This window comes from Mustela nigripes, chromosome 13 (genome assembly GCF_022355385.1).
Source record: "Mustela nigripes isolate SB6536 chromosome 13, MUSNIG.SB6536, whole genome shotgun sequence".
NCBI classification, from domain to species: Eukaryota; Metazoa; Chordata; class Mammalia; order Carnivora; family Mustelidae; genus Mustela; species Mustela nigripes.
In genome coordinates this window covers 5,730,599-5,756,773 of record NC_081569.1, presented here as the reverse complement: position 1 = coordinate 5,756,773, position 26,175 = coordinate 5,730,599, and the positions used below count along the sequence as shown (strand labels likewise).

The window sequence follows — 26,175 nt, the reverse complement described above, 5'->3', positions numbered from 1 at the left end:
GGAGAGCAGCAGGACAGTCCCTGCAGGATGGGAGCATTCTTCCTTTTCCAAAGGCAATAAAAATCCAGGTTGATGGAAGAAAAACAGACCAAGCCCACATTTTTGTTGTTTTTAAAAGAAGTACAAAATCCAAGCGTAGAGGTTTCTCTCCCCCTTCCCCCCCCCCCCCAACCCACCCCCCCGCCCCCCCCCGCCCCCCCGCCCCCCCCTCCCCCCCCTCCCCCAACCCCCTCCCCCCCGCCCCGCCCTCCCAAGCCACTGTGACAAGTCTTTATCTCTAGGGACTGCCCTTGGCCTGCTGTGCGTGGTGGCACAAGTCGGGGTTCACGTTTGAGCCTGTTTGCTTGCCTCCAACCCATCACCACGCCCTTGTCCTGCACGCTTCCCCGCTGACACAAAGAACTCTCACAATTACGGCGAAGCGTTTTTGAAGGATGCACCATGGTTCACCTCCACAAGTGAGGCCTGGCGTATTTGTTCCAAGGGCTGCCATGAGGAAACAGTGCGCACGGGGTGGCTCGGAGAACAGAAACACCATCTTCTCACAGTTCAGGAGGTTAGCATCCAAAGTCGGTGTCAGCGGGGTTGGCTTTCAGATGGCCGCCTTCTCTGTGTCCTCACATAGGTACGCTGTGGTTGGTGTGCCTGGCTCAATCACTTCTGGTAAGGTCCCCAGTCATACTGGATTAGGGGACCCCCCCACCATGAGAGCTTCTTACCTCTTTACAAGTGCTCTCTCCAAATACATTCTCGTTCTGAAGTCCTGGGGGCTAGAACTTGTCCGTGGATGTTGGGGGAACACAGTTCAGCCCAGAATACCCAGTGCGAAGTGCCAGCGAGAAAACAGCCCCCAACTAACAGCTGGATTAGAGGAAAGTAACCCGTTAAAGCCCGGGTCGAGGATGGGAATTTTATAAGGTACTTAGGGACCAGAGAGGATGTGACAGCTGGTGGGAGGTGGGGCTGACCACGCTCTCTTCCTTGAGTTACCCGATCGTGTTAATGCCACCTTGAATAAGGATAAGCTGCACCTCCAGAATCTGGAGGAAAAGAATTGCCACCCGCGGTCCATTGACAATGGCCGCCATGGGCTGGAGCCAACCGTGGTGGTGACTTCATGGTGTCTCTACTGACCGGAGTAGGGGAGAACCGCAGGATGTCGGGGGTGGGTATTGAAGGGTGTTTGCCAAGAAGGGTGAGTGGGGAGTGACCCAGGCAGAAGAAACAGCGTGTCCAGAGTTGACAGAGGTGATGAATAGGGTGGGAAAAGGAGCTCATAGACAAGGTTGTGGGGACCCCGTATGGCCTCTTTCTTAGGTGATGGGGGGCACTGAAGGTAGGGAACTCAGAAGAAGTTGGTCAGAGGCGCAGGTGGTCCCTTTGGCTGCATGGCCACAAAGGAGCCGGGCAGGGAGGCCATGGTCACAGTGCCAGGCTCGAGGAGGGGCAGGAAAACCAAGCACAAGCTGCCTGAGCTCTCAGCTGCGCATAGGGCCGGCCATCTGACCCACTGATGTGCCCGGTAACATCAGGCAAGTCACTCCCTCTCCGTGCCTCAGTTGCCCCATCTCCCAAAAGAGGAACTGGTTTAATTGCCCACTGAAGTGGCTTCTTGCCCTAGCGTTTTAGGATTCAGGTTCTTACCCCAGGGCCTCCTGTCCCTAGGGGTTGCCAGGCGCAGTTGGAAGGATCAGAAAACCTCACACATGATTACATACATCGAGGAGATGGATACAGGGCACGACTAACCTGGGAGCACGTTCCACTCAGCCCTTGCTCACATATAACTGAGCAAACGGAAATCTCCCTGAGCCTCAGTTTTCTCAGCTGTGAAATGAGAAGAGACCCAGTCCCTCAGGATTCTTAGGCAGGACACGTAGTCATTGCTGAATGGAGCCACACGACCTTGCAGTCCGGAAGTTCCCTAACCTGGCTGCCTGCCGAGACACTGGTTCTCGGGGCCCACCCTGAGAGCATGAGTCAGCGCAGTGAGCGGGGACTTAGAAACCTGGGGATTTAGAAAATCCTTAACAGGCTTGGGTTCAGTGGAAATTCCCCACCCCTTCATTTCATAGCTGAGAAAGCAAGCCAAGGCAGAAAAGCCACTTTCCCTAGCCCCCGAGCTAGGCAGGGATGCCTGGCCCCTGACTCCCTATCCAGTGCTCTCTCCTTCCCTAGAAGACCCAAGGTCTTGGCTCCGTAGTCTCACAGCATCTGCACCAAAGGCAAAATTAAACAACTGCCCATCTCCTTCCTTTGGCTCCCAGGGGGGTTGGTCACTGTCCGGACAGGGAGAGGTGCTCGCTGGTCTTATCACAGAGGGCCATGCCCTTCCAGCTCCAAGGTCAGCTCCCCCGTCCTGCAAGGGCTGCAGTGGAGCCCAAGAGAGGTGCAAAGGCAGGAGAGGCAGCCAGCGTTGCCTGGGAGACATCTGGGTACAACTGGAGTGGGGGGTCCGGGAGCGGGGGTGGGGCGCTTGGGCTGATCTCCCACCCCTGTCCTCAGCCTCTGCATGGGAAGGCTCAAGCCTGCCTCTCACCTCCTTCCATGGCTTCACCTTGGGTGTGCCACTCTTGACGGTGCCTGTCTGCTAAGGGCCGGGCAGGGGAGAGGCGCTGCTGCCTGGGGCCTGCCCTGAACGACTGGTCTTCCCACACCTTCCTGGGGACCCCCCTCCATCCCCAGCCATAGGAGAACGGACATTCTCTCATGATCCTTCACTGTAAAGGACATGCCTCCTGAGAAGCCTCCTGGGTAAGGGGAGGTGGGAGACCTCCCCCACCGTCCCCAACCCTGCCCAGGGCCTGCCTCCCCACTGGCCCTGAGCAGTCAGCCCACCGCAGAGTGCTGGGCACTGACGAGCAGCTTGAGTTCCACTCTGGCCCCTGCTGTGTGTGCGACTTGGGGGAGGTTCTGCAGGCGGGCGTCGGGCTCTGGGTGCCCTCGCTGGATTCCTGGGGACCTGATTTCCTCCAGACACCCAGGGTGTTGGGTCCCCCCAAAATTGGGTACCCCAATAATGGGTCCGTTATTAAAGAAGCAAGACTGCTACAAAGCGAAGGTCAAGCAAAGCTTTATTTCGCGCCAAGCATCAGGAATCAGGCCGACCGTCAAGCAGACGGGTCGGAGCCGCCCCTACAGAGAGGAAGACCCCTCCTTGCTTTGTAGACTTTTATAGAGCAAAGGCCGCGTAGTTGGGCCTGGCCACACACAGGTGGCCAGTGAGATTATAACACACACAGGAAACTCCACAGTTATGCTAGGTGACCAGTTGAATTACAATTTACCCTAGTAGACATTTGATTTAGCCTATCACACCTTGGTTAGGATTGGAGCCAAAAGGCTCCCAAAGGGCGGGGCCCATACTCCTTGGTTGCTAGGAGACAGTATGCGCCCCCCACTGATTGAATACCTCCACCTGGTCTGACCACCCTTGTACTTGGATTTTGTTACCTGGGACTGGTTTCCCGGACTTGCTTTTATTTTATTTTATTTTTTTAAAGATTTTATTTATTTATTTGACAGAGCGAGAGCACAACTAGGCAGAAAGGCAGAGAGAGAGAGGAGGGGGAAGGAGTCTCCCCGCTGAGCAGAGAGCCCGATGTGGGGCTCGATCCCAGGACCCCGGGATCATGACCTGAGCCGAAGGCAAAGGCTTTAACCCACTGAGCCACCCAGGCGCCCCCCAGACTTGCTTTTATATAAGTTCCTCTGGCGGGGGGTGGGCAAGGTCAATTTAAGTTTTACAGCAAACTGGCAGTTCAACCGGGGTGGGGCAGCTCTGGCTGAATGGGCCCTTACAAGGGCATCTGAAGGCCAGCCTGGGGAGCCGTGCGGTGGTGGGAGCTCCCAACAGGTGGGTGCCACAGACCTCGCCCTAGCTCTAGATGGGGGGAGGCCTTCTGTTCCGCGCGGCTCAGAAGCCGGCAACTCGCTCTAGCCCTACTGACTTACTCTTTCTGCGCCTCAGTATCCTTATCTGCAAACCTGAGATAAGAAAACCAATCCTTATCTCCTGGGACTGCTGGGACCCAAATGAGATAATGCGCATAAACACTCGGCCCAGTGCCAGGCACAGAGCTGAGGCTCCCTGGAGTCCAGGTCTCTCCCAGGGACCCTGGTGGGGCTGGGCCCTCCCCCAGCGGGACCTCCTGAGGGGGCCTGCCATCTGATCCCCAGAAGGTTAAGTGCCAGCCACAGCTGCTGGGCACTGGCGACAGGAAGGCCCAGCCCTGAGGGGCTGGGCTGAGGGAAGCCTCCTGATTGGTGGAGAGACTCCACCCCATCCCCCCCGGGCTGCTCTCACCCCTTGGCGTGCACCACCTTTGATGAGGGACCGCCTTCCGGGCCCAGCCCCACCCCCACTTCTCCCAAGGCCAAGCAGAGGCTGTAAGGGGAGCCCGCAGGCCAGGAGACCAGGCTAAGGGTAACAACACCCAAATCTCCCGTGGGGGGAAGGGGGGCAGTGCCACTGATACCCTGATACGTGACTGTCCTTAGATCCACACCCCAGCTCCGTGATTTGTCACCTTTATCGTGCAGATGTGGAAGCCAAAACCCAGAGCTTTGGGTCAGTTGCCCAAGAAACTGGCCAAGCTGTGCTCTGACACCAGGTCCCCTGGTCTCCGGGCCTCCAGGCCCAGCGACTCACTTGGAGGAGACCCCCAAGGAGCCCTGTGGTGTGTCACCTCCCACGTGCCCTCCAGCAGCTGGGGGTGCTCACCTGGGCCCCCCGGGGGTGGGGGGCTGAGGCTGAGGTGAGCTTCCAACCACCTGGCTCCATGGGTCAAGAAACTTCCTCCAAGGCCAGTGCAGGCCGCGGAGCCATGGGGGTCCCAGAGCTTCTCCTCGGAACAGGTACTGACCCCCTGGCTACCCCGGGCAGTCTGGAGGGCACCGGCCTTTCTCTGCGCGCTGCTCTTAAAAACAGCCACTTCACAAAGTAACATCCCACCTTCCACCGTGGGTCCAGGAGAGGAGATGGGACAGGCCCTTGGCCAGGGAGGGGTCAGACGGGGCCTGGGTCCCAGGGCCTGCTGCCCTCCCTCCAAGCCCCTCTCTCACTGTTCCAGGTGTGCTGACCGAGCCACGAGAAGAAAAGCCCACTCAGCATCTGCCCCTGTCCCTCATGCTTGGGCAGGGGCTGACCCCAGCATCTGCAACTATGGAAACTTCTGCTTTCTGAAAAAAACACTGCCTCCCCGCCATGACCTGTCCTGGGCCCGGCACCGAGCCCCAGCTCTCTCACTGCACCGTGAGAACCGTTGGGTCTGGCTGCCTGGCCTCTACCTCCTCGTAGCTTCCAGCACCCAGGTCCCCAGCCGCCACGGGGGAGTGGATGAGAGGCACCGCAGGCGGACCCCACAGGACACACAAGCATTCTGGATTCTTCTCCCCTCCTGTGCTCCCTGGGGATCCCTACACTCCAGGTTCCGTCGCTGTCTTCCTGGCTGCTGTGCAAACCCAGTCCTGCTCTAGTTTAGTAATGAGTCTCGACACTGATCTAGAAATCCTTTATTTACATTTTCTCTTAGAAAAAAATATATAGGTCTTGTGCCCTGTTGATTCTTTAGGTTCAGGGTCTTTATGGGAAGGTGAGAGAGGGCACAGGGCTACCCCCCCAAGGCCATCCATCGTCCATGGAGGGCTTCTGCTCATCTGGCCCTGGAGCAGGGCTTCCCTGAGATCAGCCCCAGGGCCCAGGGGACAGGCACCCTGCCAGGCCTGGGGTGGGGGTGGGCACGAGGGGCAGGGGCTGGGAGGTGCTTGGACAGTCTGGCCATTGGACACTGGATTGGCCCCATGGGCAGACCAGAGAAAATGTGGGCTTTGTCCCTGAGGGGAGGACACCGTCACCTCAGGCTCCAGGAAGGGGTTGCTGCCGCGGGCCACCGGGCAGACATCTGCACGCATCTCACTCGCGCGGGGAAGTGGGGGCGGGCAGGTGACGAAGGACCAAGGGCTATTAGCTGTTTTCTGTGAACCACCTGAGCACCGCCTCCTTGTTTTCTTTCACCCACTTGATGTTCGCTTTGGTCTTCTCCAGGGCTTGCTCCAGAGCCCGCGTGGCGGAGCCGAAGCCTATGTGCATGTTGTTCTTCTTGAACTGCTCCAGCTGCCGGGAGAATGAGGATTCTCAGCCCCAGGCTGGGTCGGTCACACAGCCTCAAGCAGAGGGTTGTCCAGGCCTCGGGCCTCCCACCCACATTAGGGCCCTTGGGAACACAGCCACAGGCTTTCTCCAGCAGAGGAAGGGCCAGTACTTCCTCTCCCCTCCTCCCCCCCCAATAAAGTCTTTATCTAGAGCAGAGGTCAAAACCAAGAACCTTGTGGTTAAATCTGGCTCCTGGACATCTCTGATCTTCACCCTACGGTTCTTTATTGAGTTAAACCTTAGCTTTTAATTGAATTGTAATCTCAGTCCAATCCAGGAAGGAGAGAGGGACTAATCAGATAAGATACCACAAGGAAGTAATCAGCGAAATTAAATGTGGCCATTTCTATACTACAAACAACCTAGCTGTTTCAACAAATAAATGGCACTATAAAAAAAAAAAAAAGAGAGAGAGAGAGAGATGTCAGAGATTAAGATATACTATTAGAGGTTGTAACCAGGGCAATTAGGCAAGAAAATGAAATAGATGGCATCCAGAAAGGAAGAAGTAAAACTATCTCCATTAGCAGATGACATGATTTTGAATATAGAAAATCCTAAGGAATCTACCCCAAAAAACTACTAAAACTAATGAATTCAGCAAGGATGCAAGATGGAAGAGCAACATCAAAGAATAATTTTTTTTTTAAGATTTTATTTATTCATCTGACAGAGAGAGAGATCACAAGTAGGCATAGAGGCAGGCAGAGGGAGAGGGGGAAGCAGGCTCTCTGCCGAGTTCAATCCCCGGACCCTGAGATCATGACCTGAACTGAGGGCAGAGGCTTAACCCACTGAGCCACCCAGGCGCCCCTACAAAGAATAAATTAAGAAAACAGTTCCATTTATAATAGTATCAAAAGGAATAAAATACTGAGGAATAAATTTGACAAAAGACATGCAAGACTGGCAAGTTGAAAACTATAAAATATTGTTGAAAGAAATTCAGAACACCTAAATGAAAGGAAAAAAGACCCAAATAGACCCAAATCTGTGTTAACAGGTTGGAAGATTTAATATTATTCCATGGCAACCCTTCCCATATCGATCTACAAACTCGATGTAATCCCTCTCAAAATCCCAACTGCATTTTCTTCTTTCCCAGAAATGGACAGGCTGATCCTAAAATTCACAAAGAAATGCAGGAGACTCTGAATAGGCAAACAGTCTTGAAAAAGAACAAAGTTGGAAGGCGCACATTCCTAAACTCACTGCACGGCTACACTTATCAAGAGAGTGTGGTACTGGCTTAAGGATGAACAGATAGATCAATGATGCACAACTGAGAGTCCAGAAATAAACCCTCACATTTATAGTCCATTGATTTGCAGCAAGGATGCCAAGACCATTCACTGGGTGAAAGAATCATCTTTTCAACAAATGGTGGTGAGACATTTGGATAGCCACATGCAAAAGAATGAAGTTGGACCCCTACCTTAACATCATATACTAAAATTAAGCCAAAATTAATCAAAGTCCTAAATGTAAGAGCTAAAATGGTAAGACTCTTAGTAGCATCTGATATGAAACCTAAAGCACAAGCAATAGAAGGAAAATTAGAAAACTGGACTTTATCTAAATTTAAAAATTTCAGGACATCGAGAGACACTATGGAGAATGTAAAAAGACAATCCACAGAACGGAAGAAAACATTTGCAAACCAGGTATCCAGTGAGGGCGTACTATCCAGAGTATATAAGGAACTCTTACAACTCAACAATAAAGAGACAAATATCCCAGTTAAGACACGGGCAAAGGATTCGAATAGACATTTCTCAAAGAAGATGTATGAATGGCCAATAGGCACATGAAAAGATGCTCGTCATCATTAGTCATTAGAGAAATGCAGTCCATATACCTCACACCCACAGGATGGCTATAATTAAAAAAGAAAGCAGGGAGGGAGGGAGGGAAAGAAGTAAAGGAAAGAAGGAAAAGAAAATACTAAGAGTCCACAAAGACGGAAAGACGTTGGAACCTTCTTACTCTGCAGGTGGAATGTAAATTAGGTGCGATTATTTTGGAAAACATTCTGGCAATTTCTCAAAGTTAAACAGAGTTACCAAACAATCCAGCAGTACCACTTCCAGGTGTATACCCAAGGGAAATAAACACATACAATCACTCCAAAATCTGTACATGAATATTCATAACAGAGTTATTCATATAGTCAAAAGTGGGGGCACCTGGGTGACTCAGTTTTGGTCTGCCTTCGGCTAAGGCTGTGATCCCAGGGTTCTGGGAATGGAGCCCCATATTTTGGGGGTGGGGTCCTTGCTCAACAGGGAGTCTGCTTCTCCCTGCCCCTCTGCTCCACCCCAGCCCCGCTCGTACTGTCTCGTACTGTCTCCCACACTTGCTCTTTCTCTCAAACAAACAAATAAGATAAAATCTAAAAAAAAAAAAGAAAAAAAGTGGAAATAACCCGGTGTCTACCAACTGATTGGTGGATAAACAGATGTGGTATAGCCACACAAATATTATTCAGCCATAAATGCTACATGCTACAACATGGATAAAACTTGAGAGCCCGATGCTAGGCGAAAGCCAGACACAAAAGGTCTCATATTACATGATCCCTTTTTATGAAATATCTAAAATAGCCATATCCATAGAGACTGGTTGCCAGGGGCTAGGGACAGAGGAAGAGTGACTGCCACAGCTTCTTTTGGGGGATAACAATAATGTTCTGGAACTAGACGGTGGTGATGGTTGTACAGCCTCGTAAATATACAGAAAACCACTTAACATGATGAGTGTTGTGCTACATAAATTGTATCTCAATGAAAAAAGAAAAAGGCAAATCAACCTAATACAATGAGTTAACTTTGTTTGGCTTCTGATTCAAGCATATCTATCATTGCAAAAGGAATTTTAAAAGAAGCCACCTAGAGGGTTTTAAATGTCCCTGAATGGAACATGATAGCAAGAAATTGTTCATTTTTCTTGGGCCTGTTAATGACACTGAGATTATCTTTTAAAAATTCCTTTCCTTTAGATATAACTAAACCACTTACAGGTGAAATTATGTAAGTGACCTGTGCCCGAAAATTATCCACCCCCCCAAAAAGAAGCAGCAAAATGTTGATAATTGCTCAGTCTGGGTAACGGGAACATGGAGGTTCGTTTATATGATTCTCTTCACTTTTTGCCTATACAAGAATTCCCAGATGCATGTTTCTGATTGAACTGTCACCACTTAAAAAGTCCGGATGCCCTCCTTCCCCTGGAAATGAGGAAGGCTCTGGCAGTGTGGAGAGCACACTCAGGGGCCGCTCGCTGAATAGACTTCGATGGGCCTCTGGGGGCCACTCGAGGGTCCGGGGCTGCTTACCTGCTGCAGCTCAAACTCCGAGGAGAACCGTCGGGTCACCGCCTGAATGAGGTTGGAGAAGGAGAAGGAACCAGTGCCGAAGCTGTGGGGGAGAGAAGAGCCATGAAGGGCCAGGAACTAATGCTCAGGGACAGGCCGGTGACACTGCATCCTCACAGCCATGCCGCGACTGTCCTTATCTCGTAGACCAAAGGAAATGACATGCTCTAGGGACATGCACACAGGTCTGATCGCAGTGTCCCTGCCCCCATCTCTGCAGAGAACCAGACTCTCTTCCCTCTGCCGGCCCACACCTGCCTCGTGTTGCCCCCCACCCGACTCCCCTTGAGCTGTTCATTTTCCCGCATTCCTCAGCAGTGCCCACAGGTCCCCCAACTTCCAGCCCTGCGGGGCCCCATTCACACAGACACGCCCCCCCCCCAGGACACCCCAGCCTCTGCAGGCACTTCTCCTAACATGCTCCCGCAGACTCACTCATCAAACAGCTGCTTCCAGTTGCTCTGGACGAAGTCCCAGACCAGATTTTGCCCAATGACATTGCTGGCGATGCTGCTCAGCGTGGAGGTGACATCTTGCTTCCGGATGAGGTCAGGGTTCATGGTGTAACTCAGGTACCTGTGAGGGCAGGGTGCTGACTTCGTGACCTCCTCCGAGGGCTCTGGTCAGAGGATTTGACAGAGAGAGAACCCAGGAGGGCAATGGACCCCACCCTCCCCTCCCCACACCTCTCTTGAAAGCCTCTTCATATCGCTTTGGCCTACCAAGGTTTGAAGACCCCTTAGTCAACCTCCCTCTAGTAGGAGGGATACTGAGTCTCCCTGACAGGGTCACTGGCTATGCCAAACGTCATGCGTCCCGTGGCCCCAGTGCCTGATAAATATCTGATGACGGGCCATGGACAAATGAAGAAAAGAAAGAAAAAAACCTGGCTCAAGAGCCCTATCCCAGGTAGGGTGGCTATGTTTGTCTTTGACATGGAGAGAGGCTTTTGTTTCCTGGGGCCCAGGAGTGGGAGCCAGGAGCCCTTGTGCAAGAGCTGGAGGTGTGCCCGGCTGCATGTCCGAGAGGACTCAGGTCCAGCTGCCCCAGGGCCCTTGACAGAGAGCAGAACTGAGCTGTGGTCAATCACAGGCCAAGAAGCTACAGCAGCTAAAAGCTGGGGACGGAGACCCAGACCCGGGTTCAGCTCTTGACTCCACGACTTATTAAAGCTTCTGGACTTTGGGTAAGTGGTTTTGCTTCCCTGAGCCTCAGTGTTCTCATCTGTAAAATGGGGAACGTACTACCCCACTGCACGAGTTTGTGGGGATCCTGTGAATGAGAGTGCGGAGGCCTGGCTGGTGCGTTCTCTCGCACGTGGGGATCCTGGTTCCTGGTGGGGAGGGAAACTTACCCAGCCCCGGCTGGCGGCAGCCCTCACCTGTTCAGGATCCAGACCTGGTTGGTGCAGGCCAGGGCCGCACGGAGCTTGTCAGCCTCGTTTACCACCGTGGCAGTTCGGAACTGCTCCCACACGAAGTTCCACTCCTCCTCACCGCCCTGGGCCACGGCGTTGCAGTACACGATGGAGCGCAGGTTGGGGTAGATCCTGGTAAGGGTGGGGGCGTCAGGGGGAGCAGCCGCAGGGAGTGTGGGACGAGGGTCTGACCAGGACATGGCTGTGGGCTTGAGGGGCGGATGAAGGCGGGGGGGGGGGGGAGCAGGGGGCACACTCACGGGTTGTTTTGGGGGTTCTTCTTCCACTCTGCGAAAAGAGCGGAGACCAGCTCCTTACACTTCGGAACCCCATAGGTGCAGGCGGTGCTCACGGCGTTAATCTCACCGTACCTGTGCCGGGGGTGACACTTGGTCAGTGTGCCCGTGGGTCACGTGGCCCAGACTCCGGCCGGAGTCCCCTGCTGATGCACATCTCCAGGGAGGATGGCAGGGCCTGGGCTCTGTCTGCGGCTGTAACCCACTCCGCCCATCGGGTCCCCCTCTTCGCTTTGTGCCTTGGGACCTAGAGGGGTCAGTACGAGCTCCAGCCCCAATTTGAACACCTGGAATCTAAATGACCAAGTTGCGCGCGGCTGGCTTGGTCAGTTAAACAGCCAACTCTCGGTTTCAGATCAGGTCATGATCTCAGGGGCCTGGGACAGAGCCCCATGTCAGGGCTCAACAGCGAGGCTGACTGAGGACTCTCTCCCTCTCCCTCTGCCCTGCTCCAGCTCCTGTGCGCTCGCTCTCTCTCTCTCCAAAAGAAATAAGTAAATCTTTAAAATAAAATAAAATGACCAAGCCAGTGAGGGACCTCAGTTTCAGTTTGATCCCTTGTATAAGGAGGCCAGACAGGCTCGCAGGCCACAGAGAGCCTCAGGGCAGGCCTCCTACTCCTAGGAGGGGTTCTCTCTGTGGCCGGTGGCCCTGGTCCAGCCTGGAGCTGTCCTCCAGAAGACGACACTGCAGGACCCCGCTTGGGACTCCCCAGGTCAGGGGAGCTGGGCCGCCCGTGACTTCCGGAAATGCTTCCACTCACTGTTCCATCAGGGTGTCTGGGTGCTTCGTCCAGTTCTGGGTGAGAGTTTCGAAATAATCAAACAGAGGCGAGACCTGCTTCCTCAGGTAACTCTGGGGAAAAGAAAACAGGAAGGGCTTCAAAGGGGAGACTCACACTTGACTTTTCTGGAGCCCTGCACAACCTCTGACGTGGGTAGGGAGGTGTCCCCAGGGTGAAGGGCAAGGAAGCGGAGGCGGAAAGGTTGGGGCTTCAGGCCTTGCCCGGGGGCCGCAGCGCTCAAAGAGGCCAGGGCCGGCCCAGGTTGGAGCTCACAGTTCTGAGGTTCTCCCTCCCGAAAGCCTCACCCAGTCTAACAGTCCGGTCTCCGGGTCACCACATCTGAATGGAGTGTTATGCCTCGCCCCACCCCCACTGCCCAATGCTAAGTATCCCACTTTTCTTTTTTATTTTCTTTTTGATTTTTTAAATTTTTTATTTTTTATTTTTTTAGTATCCCACTTCCCTTATGAAGAGCTTAGGAAACATGCAGCAGCGTCTGCAGAAAATACAATCCACCCAGGTGCTTCCCCAAACTATGATTTTCACGTTGGGGAGCTTACCCCTTCTTCTTCCTTTTCTACCTAGCATCTCTATAACTCTGCACACTGCTCTTTGTCCCTGACACTGGGACGTGAGTCCTGCCTTATGTCCAAGAACAAACTTCCAGAACAAAGGAAACAGGAGGGGAAACCAGAGTGGATGAGGGACCGGTGCAGGCAAGGAGCCAGAAGGTGGGGAGAGAGGGACAGGTGCGCCTGCAGCATAGTGCCTGCTGCGGGGCACACACCACCAGAAGCGACACTGGCTCGAGGGGCCCAGAATCAGAGGGACAGGTCTGCAGGGGACAGGGGTGAGGCGGGGGCTGGGCACGAAGGAGTCAGGGTCTGTAGCAGGAGTAATGAAACCCTCAAGCTCCTGCTTCTCTCTTGGCAGCAGGCAAACCCCGCCCTCCCCCGTGGGTGAGGCTGAATGGGTTGGGGCTCAGAATCAGGGGTCACCAGACAAAGGGGAAGGATTGGTGGGGTGGAAAGAGAGAGAGGTCAGAGATGAAAGGTTATATCCCGAATGGAGACATTTCCAGTTTCTTGCCCCATCCCCAATCCCAAAAAGCGAGCATCACAGCTTTGTTATACAAGATAAAGGATGAGCCTGGGTGGCTCAGTGGGTTAAAGCCTCTGCCTTCAGCTCAGGTCACGATCCCAGGGTGCTGGGATTGAGCCCTGCATCAGGCTCTCTGCTCAGCAGGGAGCCTGCTTCCCCTCCTTCTCTCTCTGCCTGCTTCTCTGTCAAATAAATAAATAAAAATCTTAAAAAAAAAAAAAAAAAAAAGAAGATAAAGGATGACTCTCCGGTCTCAGGGGAACACTCTTGGACACTGGTTTTTGTTTTTGTTTTTTTCTTTTTAAGTAATCTCTAGACTCAATGTGGGACTTGAACCCATGACCCCATGATTAAGAGTCACATGGTCTCCAACTGAGCCAACCAGACATCCCATGGATACTAATATTTGAGGGTCCCCCTGAGGAGTCACGTAGCCCCAGTCACCCCCAAGTGAGACCTGCAGGTGACAAACATGACCTCATGGAACTTCTAATTGCCTTTTACTGCCTCACTCTCAAATCCAAAGAGGGCAGCTCAGCCTCTGCCGTGATCTCTCTAAAGGAGACCAAAACAAACAGAAGACTCATGAAACAAGTCAATGGAAGAAAAAGAAAGCTTGGTGAAAGCCTGAGATGAGTACCTTCTGAGCACTCGGAGATTTGCAAAGGACACTGGGACCAGGAGCAGCTCTTGGGAATTTAAGGGCAGGACAGAAGGCAGGCCAACGCAAGAACAATGCGTTGGATAAACAGGGGACCCAGAAAGAGAACCAAACAGCAAGGAGGGGAAAAACATTTTAGGGAACAATGTCAAAATGCCCGGATGGAAAGGGTAGGGGAGGAGAGAGACCCACACAAAGGCACACCAGGACTGACAGAAGAGCTCACAGGCTTCCAGAAGGGGGAGAATGGCCACATTCAAATAACCAGAAATAAGCAAGGCTCTGATTCTCAACAGCAACGTGAGAGACTGGGGGTCAGTGGAGCAAGCCCTGAAATTCGCTGAGGAACAATTTCCAACCTAGAACGTTCTAAACCTGGGTGAATTCTGGGACCTGTGTGGCAGTGGGACAAAGATGTTGCAGATGCTATGCCTCCATGTCCTTGAACACTTCCCTGAGTTAAAAGCTCATTTACACTAATACTGCATTTACCCTGATAGAAAGTTAATGTGAAAATGATCTCTTTGGGGCACCTGGGTGGCTCAGTGGGTTAAGCCTCTGCCTTTGGCTCAGGTCATAGTCTCAGGGTCTTGGGATCGAGCCCCGCATCAGGGAGAGCCTACTTCCCCCTCTCTCTCTGCCTGCCTTTCTGCCTACTTGTGATCTCTGTCTGTCAAATAAATAAATAAAATCTTTAAAAATAAATAAATAAAAATGATGTCTTCAAGGGGTGCCTGGGTGGCTCAGTGGGTTAAGCGTCTGACTCTTGATTTTGGCTCAGGTCATGATCTCAAGGTTGTGACACTGAGCCGTGTTGAGCTCTGTGCTGGGTGTGGAGCCTGCTTAAGATTCTCCCTCTGCCCCTTCCCACCCAACCTCACGCATGTCATCACTTGCTTTTCTCCGAGTATTATCTGATGGCCGTGTAATACTCCATTAAATGGATATTGCCATTTACTTAACCAATCCCCAACTGTTGGACATTGAGAGTTTGGGGTGGTTTTTTTAGGGGGGTCTGAAACTGCGGAGTTTCCCTCATGAGAGCCTCAACATACCCCGCCCCCAATCACCCCAACTTCAAAGCTGTTAACCTGCTTCTCCCTCCCCGCCCTTGGGCTTGGCAGGTACGGGCCTGCTCACTTCACAGAGGAACAGTGCGCTGGGGCTGAAGAGAGCTGGCTGAAGCCACAGGGCTGGTAAATGGCAGGCTTCCCAGCTCCGAGCAGCGGTTTCTTCAGTGCCTTCGGACAGTGCTAACTTCCCAAGCAGCAAACTTCGCTAGCAGTCTGTGTCCTTTCTCTGCCCTCCCCAACCTGCCTCGTTGGCACCTGCTCCCTTCAACCCATATCCCTCTCACCACCCTGGCCAGGTGGCTCTTGGCAAAGAACCCGGCGTCGTGGCATTCTGAAGGGTCCACCACTCCAGATAACATTTCCGTGAACTCCCTGATGGTGCAATTTCAGGCACTAGACCAACGGGTCCTTGAACCCTGCCACGCCCCTCTGTACCTTCATGGGGCCGTAGACCTCAGAGCGGTCGAACATGAGCTTGAAGTAGCTCAGGCTGCTCAGGGCGGCCTCCCAGGGCATGTACTCTCTCTCTTGGTTCAGGAAGAGAGTGCTGTTCAGCGCCAGGGTGACGGGGACCATTTGGGCACTGGGGACAAACAGAGGGGTTCAAGTAAGTCCAGCCCCAGGGAGGGAACTCCAAGCCCTTCGTGGAACCTAAGGTCCCAGAGCCCCAGACACGCCAGCTCCAGTGCTCACCGCGAACGGATGCGCTGGCACCGCAGATGAGGCCAGCTCAGGCCCCGCCCTCACCCGCAGCCCATCGCATACTGTCCCCATTTTACGAAGAGGAAACTGAGGCTCAGAGAGGTCAAGTGACTTGCCTAAGGCCACAGAGCAGAGATTCATAAGGCCGGAAACCTGTGCTCTGCCCACCTCTTCTCTGATTTGTCTGGCCCTCTGCGCCTTCCGCCCCTCTCCCTCTAAGGCCGTGTGCACACATCTGGTTCATAAACGTCCGTGTCTATGGGGGACATCACTTAAATTGACTTAGCACCTGCGGGGAACACAGTAGGTGCTGCCTCTCTCCTGTCCTGGCCTTCCCAGATTCCCTGAGCGCCTACTGTGGAGGCCTGGCCCACTGTCAGTCCTCAGGAAAAGCCCGTTTAGAGTGGTTTTAGAGGGGACGGGCCTGTGTCTGGCTCTCAGGGGCCACTCCTATATGGCCTGAGGTAAAGTACTCAAACCAAGTCTCGGATGATTATCTGGGGGCCCAGGGCGGGGTGTGCAGAAGCCCGGGGAGCCCGCCGCCCTGTGCCTGGGACGGTAAGGCCGAGAGGAAGAGCACCAGCTCTCGTGATGGAACAGTACTTGCTGAAGTCACCAGGCCTGAGCCAGGCTGGGCCCAAGGAAGACGGGGGCACTCACCTGGCCAGGTTGAAGGTGTCATGGATGACCTGAGCCCGGTTGATGACAGGAATGACCTAGAAGGGGCAACAGAGGGCGTCACCTCAGGCTGGTAGTGGGGGCAGGCCCGGCAGTCTGGGGCGCCATCTTGGGCCCGGGGCCTGGGGCAGGGGATGGGGTGGGGCTGCCGACACCCACCGACAGATTTGTCTGCAGCTGAGTTTGGATCTTTCTCCAGTTGTCTACATCATAGTTCACCAGGTAGTAGCCCGTCACGTTGAGGTTCAGCAGGACCCACTCATCAGAACCTCTGGTTTTGAACAGGTCATTCTGGGCTGTGGAGAGAGACCGGAGCTGGGTGGGGCTGCCCAGAAGGCCACAGGCTGACCCTTGGCCTGCCTCTCTCCAGGCCTCGACGAGAGCTGCCTCCCACACAGCCTGGCACCGGCTGGCCCTCAAGCCTTGGGCAGTGCCAAGGAGAGGAGAGAAGAAGGGGTGTAGGACGGGGCTGCCAGGCCAACCTCTACCGTGGGTTGGCCAGTGACCACTGCCTGGACATCTCATCCCCATACCCCCGGGCCACTCAGACTCAGCTCCCCAAGCTGTGGTCCTCCTCATCCTCTCTGGGCTTATGAACAGCTCCAGCACGCCCCAGTCCCTGAGGGGGAAGCCCAGACAATTTGTTCCTGCCAGTCAACCCCCCACCCAGGGTTGGCCCTCTCAGCCCTCCCTTCCAGTCTTTCTTCTGGCAGCCAGAAGGGGTCCTTCCACAGAGGTGGTCCTTGCCGACTTCCCACTTGCCCCAGCTCCTCCTGGCCGAGGACACAGCCACTGTGCCTCACAGCCTGCAGGGACCTCAGGAACCTGCCTCACCTGGAGGGCACACCTCTGCCCTAGTCACAGTCCTTACATTCTCTCCTACCTCTATGTCTTGCACTTGCTATTTCCTCTGCCGCCATGAGCCTGGCTGTCTTTCCCTTCCTCTAAGGTCCTGCTCACCTCCTCCAGGAAGCCTTCCCTCACCTCTCCACAAAGCTGACACTTTCTTATTCCTGGCTTCCCGTCCTGCAGCAGGCCAGAGGCCACATGCCTCTGTTAAAGTACTCAACATAGGTCTGGAAAGTTCTAGCTGCTTATCTTCCTTCTCTTCATCTGCAGTTCTGGCCTAGGCCGAGGAGGAACTGCCTTGAGCTTGGTTTCCTCAGTACCTGGCACAGCAGGGCTGTTCACACTTTATGCCATGTGCTGTTGTAAACATTTCATATACATTCTCTTCTTTAGTCCCCACACAACTCAGTGGGGTAGATATCGTTCTCAGCCCCATTTTATAGATGATGAAAGAGAGACCAGAGAGGGATGGTAACTCGCCCAGGGTCACACAGCTGGGCAACAGCAGAGGAGAGCTTAGAACCGAAGTACTCAGCTCCATTTGTTGAATGAAATGACAAAGGAAGCTGCCCCCGGGTCCTGCTGTAACCCCCAGAATGTGGGCCAGGAGCTGGGGGTTTAGGGTGGGCCCGCCGTCTGCTGGGACAGGGCTGGATTACCCTGTCGATGTCCCCGAAGCCAGTAGTCTGCCTGCTGTACGCCCTTTTTGATGGACGTGATGGGCACGATCCACAGGTAGCTGCAACAAGAGCCCCCCGGGACCAGGTGGTGAGGGACAGCAGCTCCTGGCGCGGCCAGGGAAGAGCTCTCTGAGTCTGCCCTGCTGCCGCACCGAGCACTCCCATCCTCCCGGCCACAGAGGGAGAGCCTGTCTCTGGCCACCCGGGGCCGGGATCGCAGCACTCCTGGACTTGAGATGGCCAAGGGGCGCCACGGCCACTGCCCCTCGGAGCCTTCCCTAGGACACCTGCGTTGGTGACCCCTTCCACTCACTTGAACTCTGAGGGGCGGGTGACAACAGACTCGGGGTCGAGGAGGAAGTGCTTCTGGGAGATGTTGCCCGTGGCGGTGTCCACAGTGATGACGGGGAAACCCATCTGCAGGATCCAGCGGTCCATAATGGTGCGCACAGAGTCAGGTAGCTTGATGGTTCTCTGATTGTCTACAACCTGGGGCAGAGCCACAGGGGCGGCGGTCAGCGGAGCGCCCCCTCCCGCCTCGCTCTGGAAGTGCCACCCCGCAGGGAGGCAGGAGCTGGCTGGGTCCCAGGGCTGGGCCAGCTGAGAAAGGCCAGGCGTTTGGTGCGCTGCAAATCTAGGTGGGCCCCCCCCCCCCCCCCCTTCTGGGGCCCCAGGGGAGGGGGGGTTTTGGGGGGGGGGGGGGGGCCCCGAGTGGAACACCCCCGGGGGGGGGGGGGGGGGGGGGGGGGGGGGGGGGGGGGGGGGGGGGGGGGGGGGGGGGGGGGGGGGGGGAGTGTGGGTGGTCTGGGGACGGGCTTAGGGTGCTCTCTACTGTCTTCTCAGGTTTTTATCATTTGTTACCGCGCACATGCGTTGCTTTTGTAATTAACAACAAGAAGTTAACATCTGCTATTAAGTGAGAAAATAAAGACAGGAAAGAGAAAGAAGAGTGTCAGAAGGGCAGAAGCTGAGCAGGGAGGGGAGCTGGGAGGGGCTGCAGAGAGGGGGGGCTCGGGGACAGAGGGAGTGGGAGGGAGGGGTGGAGGTGGAGAGGCACCTGGCATGGAGGAGGGCTCAGCTTTGCAGGAGAGGAAGGAGGGAGAGACTGAGCAGGCTAGGAAGACGGTGTGGAGGCAGTGAGGTGCCCCTGTCAGCAGGTTGTGGGGGGTCCAGGGAGGGAAATGTTGGGGAGAGGGCCCAACCAGGCTCCTGGCAGATAGAAGTTGGCCTGGAGACCAGCCAGAAGGGTGCTGGAGCCCAGCTGTGACTCCCTGACGAGCCTCTGGTCTCCCCTCCCTGCTGGACTGGGCTTGGGACTCAGGAGGGGTCAGTCAGGCTGCTGTAAGGGAGGGGAACCGATGGGAAGATGGCAGTGTGCAGACTCCAGCACTAGGAGAGGCAGGGAGAGGAGAGGGGAAGCGGGGTGGTCAGAGGGTCTGTCCCACAGACAGGGCTGCGTGAGGTTTGAGGGGACAGGAAGACAAAGCAGGGCAGGGCGAAAAGGTCAAAGCTGGTGCTGGGGGTGCCGGAGTGTGCAGAGTCAGGCCTGGGAGGGGCCCACTGGGGCACAGGGCAGCCAGGAGTGCTGAGTAGGTAGAATGACTGACTCCAAAGTTCCAGGCAGGGGAGGACTCAGGAACCGTGCGGGCTAGCTGATGAGGTTGCTCCTGGGCTCCCGCCATGGAGCTCACTATGGTTTGTGGGGGGGAGGCAAGCTGCCTGCCTGGGGTCTTGACCCATGGTCTCCAAACACCTCCTTCGAGGAGCTCTCGCTGCACCCATTTTACAGACGAGCAACCAAGGCTTCCTTCAGAGGACCTGCCTGGGCTGGGAAGCCGTGGAGCTGGACACATTCTCTCCCACACGTGCTGCGCCAACTACCCCTCCCCGAGACTTACAGCATCTCAGGACTCCCCCAAAATGGCCGCGGGCAGCTGGCTCTTACTGACCTTCTGCAGGTGGTTCCACAGGTCCAGGTAAACAGTGTTTTTGTAGGCAAAGGTGTGAAGGTAGGACTGCGGAAAGAAAGGCCACGGTGAAGGCCAAGCTGGTGCTCCCCAGCCTCTCCCACTGAACCCCTGGGGTAGGCGGGGGCTCGGGGACACACAGCAGGGGCTGGGGAAACCCACCCCCACGGCTGGCCCAGGGTACTCACCGCCACGCCCTTCTTGAACAGGTCCTCTGTCAGGAAGCTGGAGAGCATCCTGAGGACGGAAGCTCCCTGGGGAAGGGGAGGGCGTCTCAGAAAGCGGGGCTGAGCCAGCAGGACTGGGCCAGAGCGGGACTCTGTGGGCTGCGTCCCCACTGCCTCTGCCTGCCCGCCGCTGCCTCCGTACCTTGCTGTAGGAGATGGAGTCAAACACCTCGCTGATTTGGGCCGGCGTGTTGATCTCGCTGGCAGGCGAGGACAGAGGGTGGGAGGAAGCCAGCGCGTCTATGGCCATCACACGGTACACGTCATTCAGCACCATGAGGTCTTTCTGCAAATCCCCAGTGCTCATCAGGAGACCGGCCTGGTGGCGGGGTGGGGGGTCCGCCGACGCTGCACCCGGGGCCCCCGGCTCACCAGATTCCAGCTGGGCTCTGCATAGTCAGCGCCCAGGTATTCCACGTAGGAGGCAAAGCCCTCGTTCAGCCACAGGTCATTCCACCATTCCAAGGTCACCAGGTTCCCAAACCACTGTTGGGGAGGGAAGGTCACTCACAGTACCCAGAACTCCCCTTCACCGAGTGTCCCCCACGTGCCAGGCACTGGCCGGGACTTGGCTGGCATCACTGTGACTCCCCTCCGCTATCCTGTTAGCTGGGACCCTCCTCCCTTTGCAGCTGCCTAGGGCTTGTGCCCTCTCCTCCCAGAGACCCCACTCACTTCTCGGCCCTCCCTGGGATGGGTGGGGGCTACCTGGTGGGCCAGTTCATGAGCAATCACAGTGGCCACCCGCTCCCTGTTGCCAGTGGAGGAGGACAGCGGGTCGTACAGCAGGGCACTCTCCCGGTAGGTCACCAGCCCCCAGTTCTCCATGGCGCCAGCGTTGAAGTCAGGCAAGGCGATCTGGTCTGTGGAGGCGAGGCCATTGGCAGGATGGCCTCTGGGTGGGGTGCCCCATCTTCTGTCCCCACCACAAGGCCCCTCACTCACCAGATTTGCTGAGTGGGTAGGAGGTATTATAATGTGCAGAAAAGAAGTCTAGGATGGGGCCTGTCACACCCAGGGCGTAGTTTCCATGGCCCTCGTCGATCGCACTAGGCCGAGCCCAGATTCGGATCTGCAGAGAGGATGGAGGTAGGTCAGAGGCCCCTCCTGGGTCCCGGTGCAGATGGGCGGGGCCCCAGGGGCCAGCAGGCTAGTGAGGGCACCGACTAGGTTAAACTGAGGGACATGGGCAGCAGAGGGGAGGTTGGGGGGGGGTGTCTCTGAGGGGCTCAGAGTCCTAGGGAGGAGCCTTTGGGAATAGCAGTAGTATTGGCCGCTGTCTGCCTGACACCCAGGGCTGGGAATGCCCTTCATGAGGAGAAAGCGAACATTCAGCTGCAGAGATTGAGGGCCAAAACTTGAGACACTTGTCCCAGACACTCAGTGCCAGGATTCGAACACTGGTCTAACAACTCAGGGACAGAGATGGGAATGAATTAGAACAAGAATATCCCTTGGGTTGGGGCTAATCCCGGAGAAGGGGAAGGACGAGTGGGTCCAGATCCTTACCAGGACGCCGCTGGGTGCTATCCTCTCCAGATTCTTGAACTCGCTCACGATGTAGGCCAGCAGGTAAGTAGACATGATAGGTGTGGTTTCAAACTCCGTGACGTTCCAGCTGGGATCTTCCGGGAAGGGGACGCTGGGGCCTGGGCAGGGAGCACTAGAATTCGCAGGGATGCCTCCTCTCCCCTGCTCCAAATCCTAGCCCTGGGGTGCCTCCTTCCCAAGGCTGTGTGGCCCCAGGACAGACCCACTCACCTCTGGGAAGCATGTTGGACAGGGCCACGAGGTTGCTGGGGTGGATGAGGGTAATGTTGAACGTGGCCTTCATGGCTGGCTCGTCGAAGCACGGGAAGGACTTCCGGGCGTCTGCAGCTTGCATTTGTGTCGTGGCGATCACCCTGCCCAAACCAGGACGTCAGGGCTTGTGCCGGGGGAATGCTTGCGCCAAGTGAGGGTGGGCGGGGTTGGGGTTTCAGGGTGCTGCCAGGCGTGCAGGGGAAGGGGTGCGGGAAAGGCTGCTCCAGACTCATTCTTGCCCTCCCTGTCTCCATCTCCCCCGGGCAGACTCTTGGCCCTGACAGGCCAGCTCCTCGGGGAGAGCAGAGCTCCTTCAGGAGTCAGGGTCAAAGTCCCGACAGGCTCCATCCCTGTATTAGCCAGGAGACCTTAAGCAAATTTCTCTCCCCTGAGCCCCAGTTTCCCTATCTGTCCAAGAGGCTCTTTTACCACTCGCCCCTGACTCCCTAATGTGGGTTACAGAAGCCCCCAGGGGAGGGGCTGCTCCCCTAGCACCTGGAATGGAGTCAGGGGCCAGCAAGAGGTTCCAGGTTCCAAGACTTGCAATCCAAGCCCTTCCCTGGCCCCCAGGATCCAGCTCTGCCTCCGATCTGGTACCTGCCCCCACCAAGCAGACAGACCCCACTGTTACTTACTTTTTGACACCGTTCTCCATATACTCGCTGCGGTAGAAGCCTGCCAGGTCGTCGGCCAGCTCCCCCTGGAATTCACTGTCCATCTCGTACTGGCTGTTGACCTGCAGCGGCTCCCGGAGGTGCACCACCAGGTACTCAGTGAGCTCCACCAGCTCGGTCCTGTCGATGGCGGGGGCCCGGATGCCCCCCACGCCCCGCAGGGCCACCCTCTGCCCCTTGATGTTGGTGTAGTTGAGCTTCTTGCTGTGGATGATGATGACGTTGGTGGGCTCATTGCACAAGAAGCGCACAGTGCTTTTGCCGCTGAAGGTGTACAGGCCGTCTCTGTTGGGGGTGAGGTACGGCCGCAGCACCACATTGTAGGAGCTGGGAATCAGAGCCTTGGGGAGGCGGTAACGGTTCCATGGCTTGCTCTGGTCCAAGGTGGTAGCCGCGGTGGTGGACCCAGTGGTGGTGGGGGCCGTGGGGTTCATGGGGTTCGTGGGGCTTGTGGGGCTTGCTGTGGAGCCATCGGCGGAGCTCCCGGTGTTCTTGTTCTTTTCCTGGGCATACACCACAGACAGAGCGATGATGGTGCACGCGGCTGCCACGCCCAGGATGATGAACAGGATGCCCAGAGCCTTGGAAATGTAGAAGCCCTTGGCCATGGTGAGGGCAGGGTGGGGGCTGGGGGAGGTTCAGGATGGCGAGGAGCAAGGCAGCCTTGGGCCAGACTTATATCCCTGAGGGGACGGGGGAGGAGCCCCACAGCCCACAGCCTGGGCAAAAATTAACCAGGGCTCACACAGGCAAAGGTCAGTAGGCTGGGCAGGGACACCCTCTGCTCGGGCTCCAGAGAGGAGGAGGTCCAGACACAGTGTGCCAGGGTACCTGCTGGGGAGCAAACAGTGTCCAGTTACGGGCTGCAGGAAGACGGCTGAAGCGCAGGCAGCAGGTAGAGGGAGCAGCTGGGCTGGGTGGCACTGATGTGCCTGCGTGCTGGGACAGTGGGGACAGAAGCGGGAGGATTGAGGTTAGAGTCAGGGAAGAACCTCCCAGGAGCAGGAAGAGATAGGAGATGCAGAGGAGTCAGTTTCTGCTCAGGTCAAGAGTGGCATGGGTCACCCCTGTGGCTGGATCTGGTCCACCCAGACAATCCAAGCCCTGGCGACTGGGTCTCAGAGTCCCTTGCATTCCTCCAGAGCAGGAGTTCTTCCAGGTTCCCCCTCTTACCCCTTCTTGCCAAAAAGCTCTAGCTCAGCTATCAGCACACAGAGGAGAAAGAAAGGAGGTGCTCTGCCTTTTTTTTTTTTTTTTTTAAAGACAGGAGGCTGGTGAGGTTTCACCTTTTCCCAGCTGTGACCTTGAGCAGGTACCTTGCTCAGAGCTCACTCCTCACAAATACATAACAGTATTTATCTCTCAACTTTGTTGCCCAGATTGAACAAGAGAACATATTAAATATCACAGAGCACAACCTACGCATCATTATTCCCTTCTTCCTTACCCAGAGCTCAGCCATGGCCTCTTTTCCTATCCTTAGTAGAAATGAAGACATGATTTATCATACTTAAGAAAAGAATGTTCATTATCGCTCTTCCCACCCATCAGTCCAGTGTCTCAGACCTTGACACCTCCTGACCCTGACTTCCACGTCCAATTCTGCCCCCATCCCTGCTCTCACCATGTCCTTGGTCAAAGCTGCTCTCCCTGTTCATACAGAGTCCACTATGCCCTCATGGACTCACCACTTCCATTCAGGCCCCCTCAAACCTGTGTGCCACAAGAATTGGATCGGCTTCAAACAAACCTGTGTGCCACAAGAATTGGATCGGCTTCAAACCTTCCTAGGGCAGCTGGCTGGCTCAGTCAGTGGAACATGCCACTCTTGATCTCAGGGACATGAGTTCAAGCCTCACGATGGGGATAGAGATGACTTAAAAATAAAATCTTTAATAAAAAAAAAAAAAAAACTTCTTTTTTTCTCATAAAATCCAGACTAAATCTTCCAAAGAGACCTACAAGTTCAGCCTGCCATCAGCCTACCCCCTTCCCAGCCTCATTTCCACCACATTCCCTTCTGTCCCAGTGGTCCAGCCACTCTGGTCATCATCCACTCCCTTTGCCACAGGACCTTTGCACATGCTGTTCCCACTGACTGGATCAGCATGTGATCCAGGGCTCACAGAAGCAAAGGTCAGTAGGCTGGGCAGGGGCACCTTCTTTCCCTAGTTATTTCCTACTATCCTTCCATTCTTTCTCAGAGAAGCCCTCGCTGGCCAGGTCAAGGCCCTATTAGTTCCATTAGTACCACAAACCTCTTTGTCGAAGCCCTATAACTCAGTGCAGTTTTCCGTTTGATCTGCATAGTGAAGACTTGAGTCCCGTCAGTCTCCCCCAGCAACTGCAGTCCCCATAAGAGCAGGCCCTTGGCTGCTTCTGCTCACCAGCCCGTCATGGTGCCGGGCACATAGCAGGTGCTCAACGCGTAGTCGTTGAGTGAACACACACATACATGAATCACTGCTTACTCAAGTCTTTCTAGCCCATTTCCACCCCACTCTGGCCCTGGGAGAACTGCCTGCCCCCTTCTAGGAACCCTCCTCCAACCATGGCAGACGAGCGGTGTTCTGGTTTGGGCCAACTCTATCCCAGGGCTCACCTGGGCCGGCTCCATCGGCTTGTAAACTCCTCGTTCATCTGTCACTCCCCGCCCTGGCTCGGGTCTGCCTCCCCCTGAGCTGTGCGAACGCTTGGAAAGTGAGTGCACATACCCATTGAATGGACGCATAGATCAATTCATTCACATGTAACCACAAGAATAAATGACTGCCACCTGTCTTTGGGCCAGCAGAGCTGCTTCAGGCTGAGGGTGTTCTGAGCCCTCGGCACTTCTTCCCTTCTCTCTAGAGACCTGCCTATGTGGCCCTGGGCTGGCTGGTGTGGACTTCCCACCGTGGTGGCCAGGACCCACCCTCATCAGGCCTGGGCTGACGCCCAGGGCACTCATAGGAAGCCGAGTGCCCAAGAGAAGTTTCCAGCTTGGGCATGGTGACACAGTGGACAGTGGCTCCCAAGGGTGATGTGGCATGTGCTTCCAGACTATCATCAGGGCCAGGACTGGCCTAAGGAGGCCATCTTTATAGCGACCCCATAGGCTGGCCCCCGGAGCCATGTGTCCCCCTAAACCAAGTTTCAGTCCGTCCCTGATGGGCCTGCAGCCCCCCACCTCTGAAGCAGAAGGACCCACAAGCCCACTTGGCCTAATCCCTTCTCCAAATAAAGAAAGAGGCCCTGCCTGGCCTACTGTGGTCTCTTCCTGTTTGTTTTGGATGCAGACCACAGGCCCAGCTGGCTGGAATCTTTACTCTTTTGGAAAGAGCCTCTAGTTTTCAAAGTTGGCGCAGCAGGCACCTTATTGCCCTGTAATAAGGGGTCCCTGCTCTGGGCACCAGGCGAGCTCAGGCTGGGGGCACAGTGAGGGGCATGCTCTAGCTTCAGAGCTTGCTATCTTCACACCCCAGCGTGTAGTGGTGGGCATCTCCAGGCTCACCCCACACCTCAGCAGAAGGCTCTCCTTTCCTGCTACACAGTCTCCAGTTCCCCACTGCCTGCAGAATGAAACCTCAGTCTTGAGTCCGAAGACTTTCCGTGAACTTGACCATCTGGCCTCTCCTCTTCCCAGTGCCTACTGTGCCTCTAGCCTCAGCCATTTCCCCTAACTTTCTGGGCCTTTTCATGCCTCTGTGCCTTTACTCGTCCTGTTTCTACTACTAGGAATGCCTTTCCTCTCCCT

General features: G+C 55.4%; 1 protein-coding gene across 1 annotated transcript; it reads right to left on the bottom strand.

Annotated features, from left to right (window-relative positions):
• Positions 1-5,498: 5,498 nt before the first annotated feature.
• On the bottom strand, positions 5,499-23,269 carry ANPEP (alanyl aminopeptidase, membrane). Its single transcript, XM_059371578.1, has 20 exons — positions 22,401-23,269; positions 21,724-21,866; positions 21,472-21,611; positions 20,908-21,034; positions 20,671-20,825; positions 20,335-20,448; positions 20,105-20,248; positions 19,924-19,989; positions 19,718-19,783; positions 18,082-18,257; positions 17,748-17,827; positions 16,399-16,535; positions 16,222-16,277; positions 15,295-15,442; positions 12,004-12,095; positions 11,205-11,315; positions 10,909-11,076; positions 9,963-10,103; positions 9,489-9,570; positions 5,499-6,115 (listed from the first exon to the last, which is right to left on the bottom strand). Exons 1-20 carry the CDS (start codon positions 23,045-23,047, stop codon positions 5,966-5,968), a joined length of 2,943 nt encoding a protein of 980 aa, XP_059227561.1. The 5' UTR covers positions 23,048-23,269; the 3' UTR covers positions 5,499-5,965.
• Between the last annotated feature and the right edge of the window lie 2,906 nt (positions 23,270-26,175).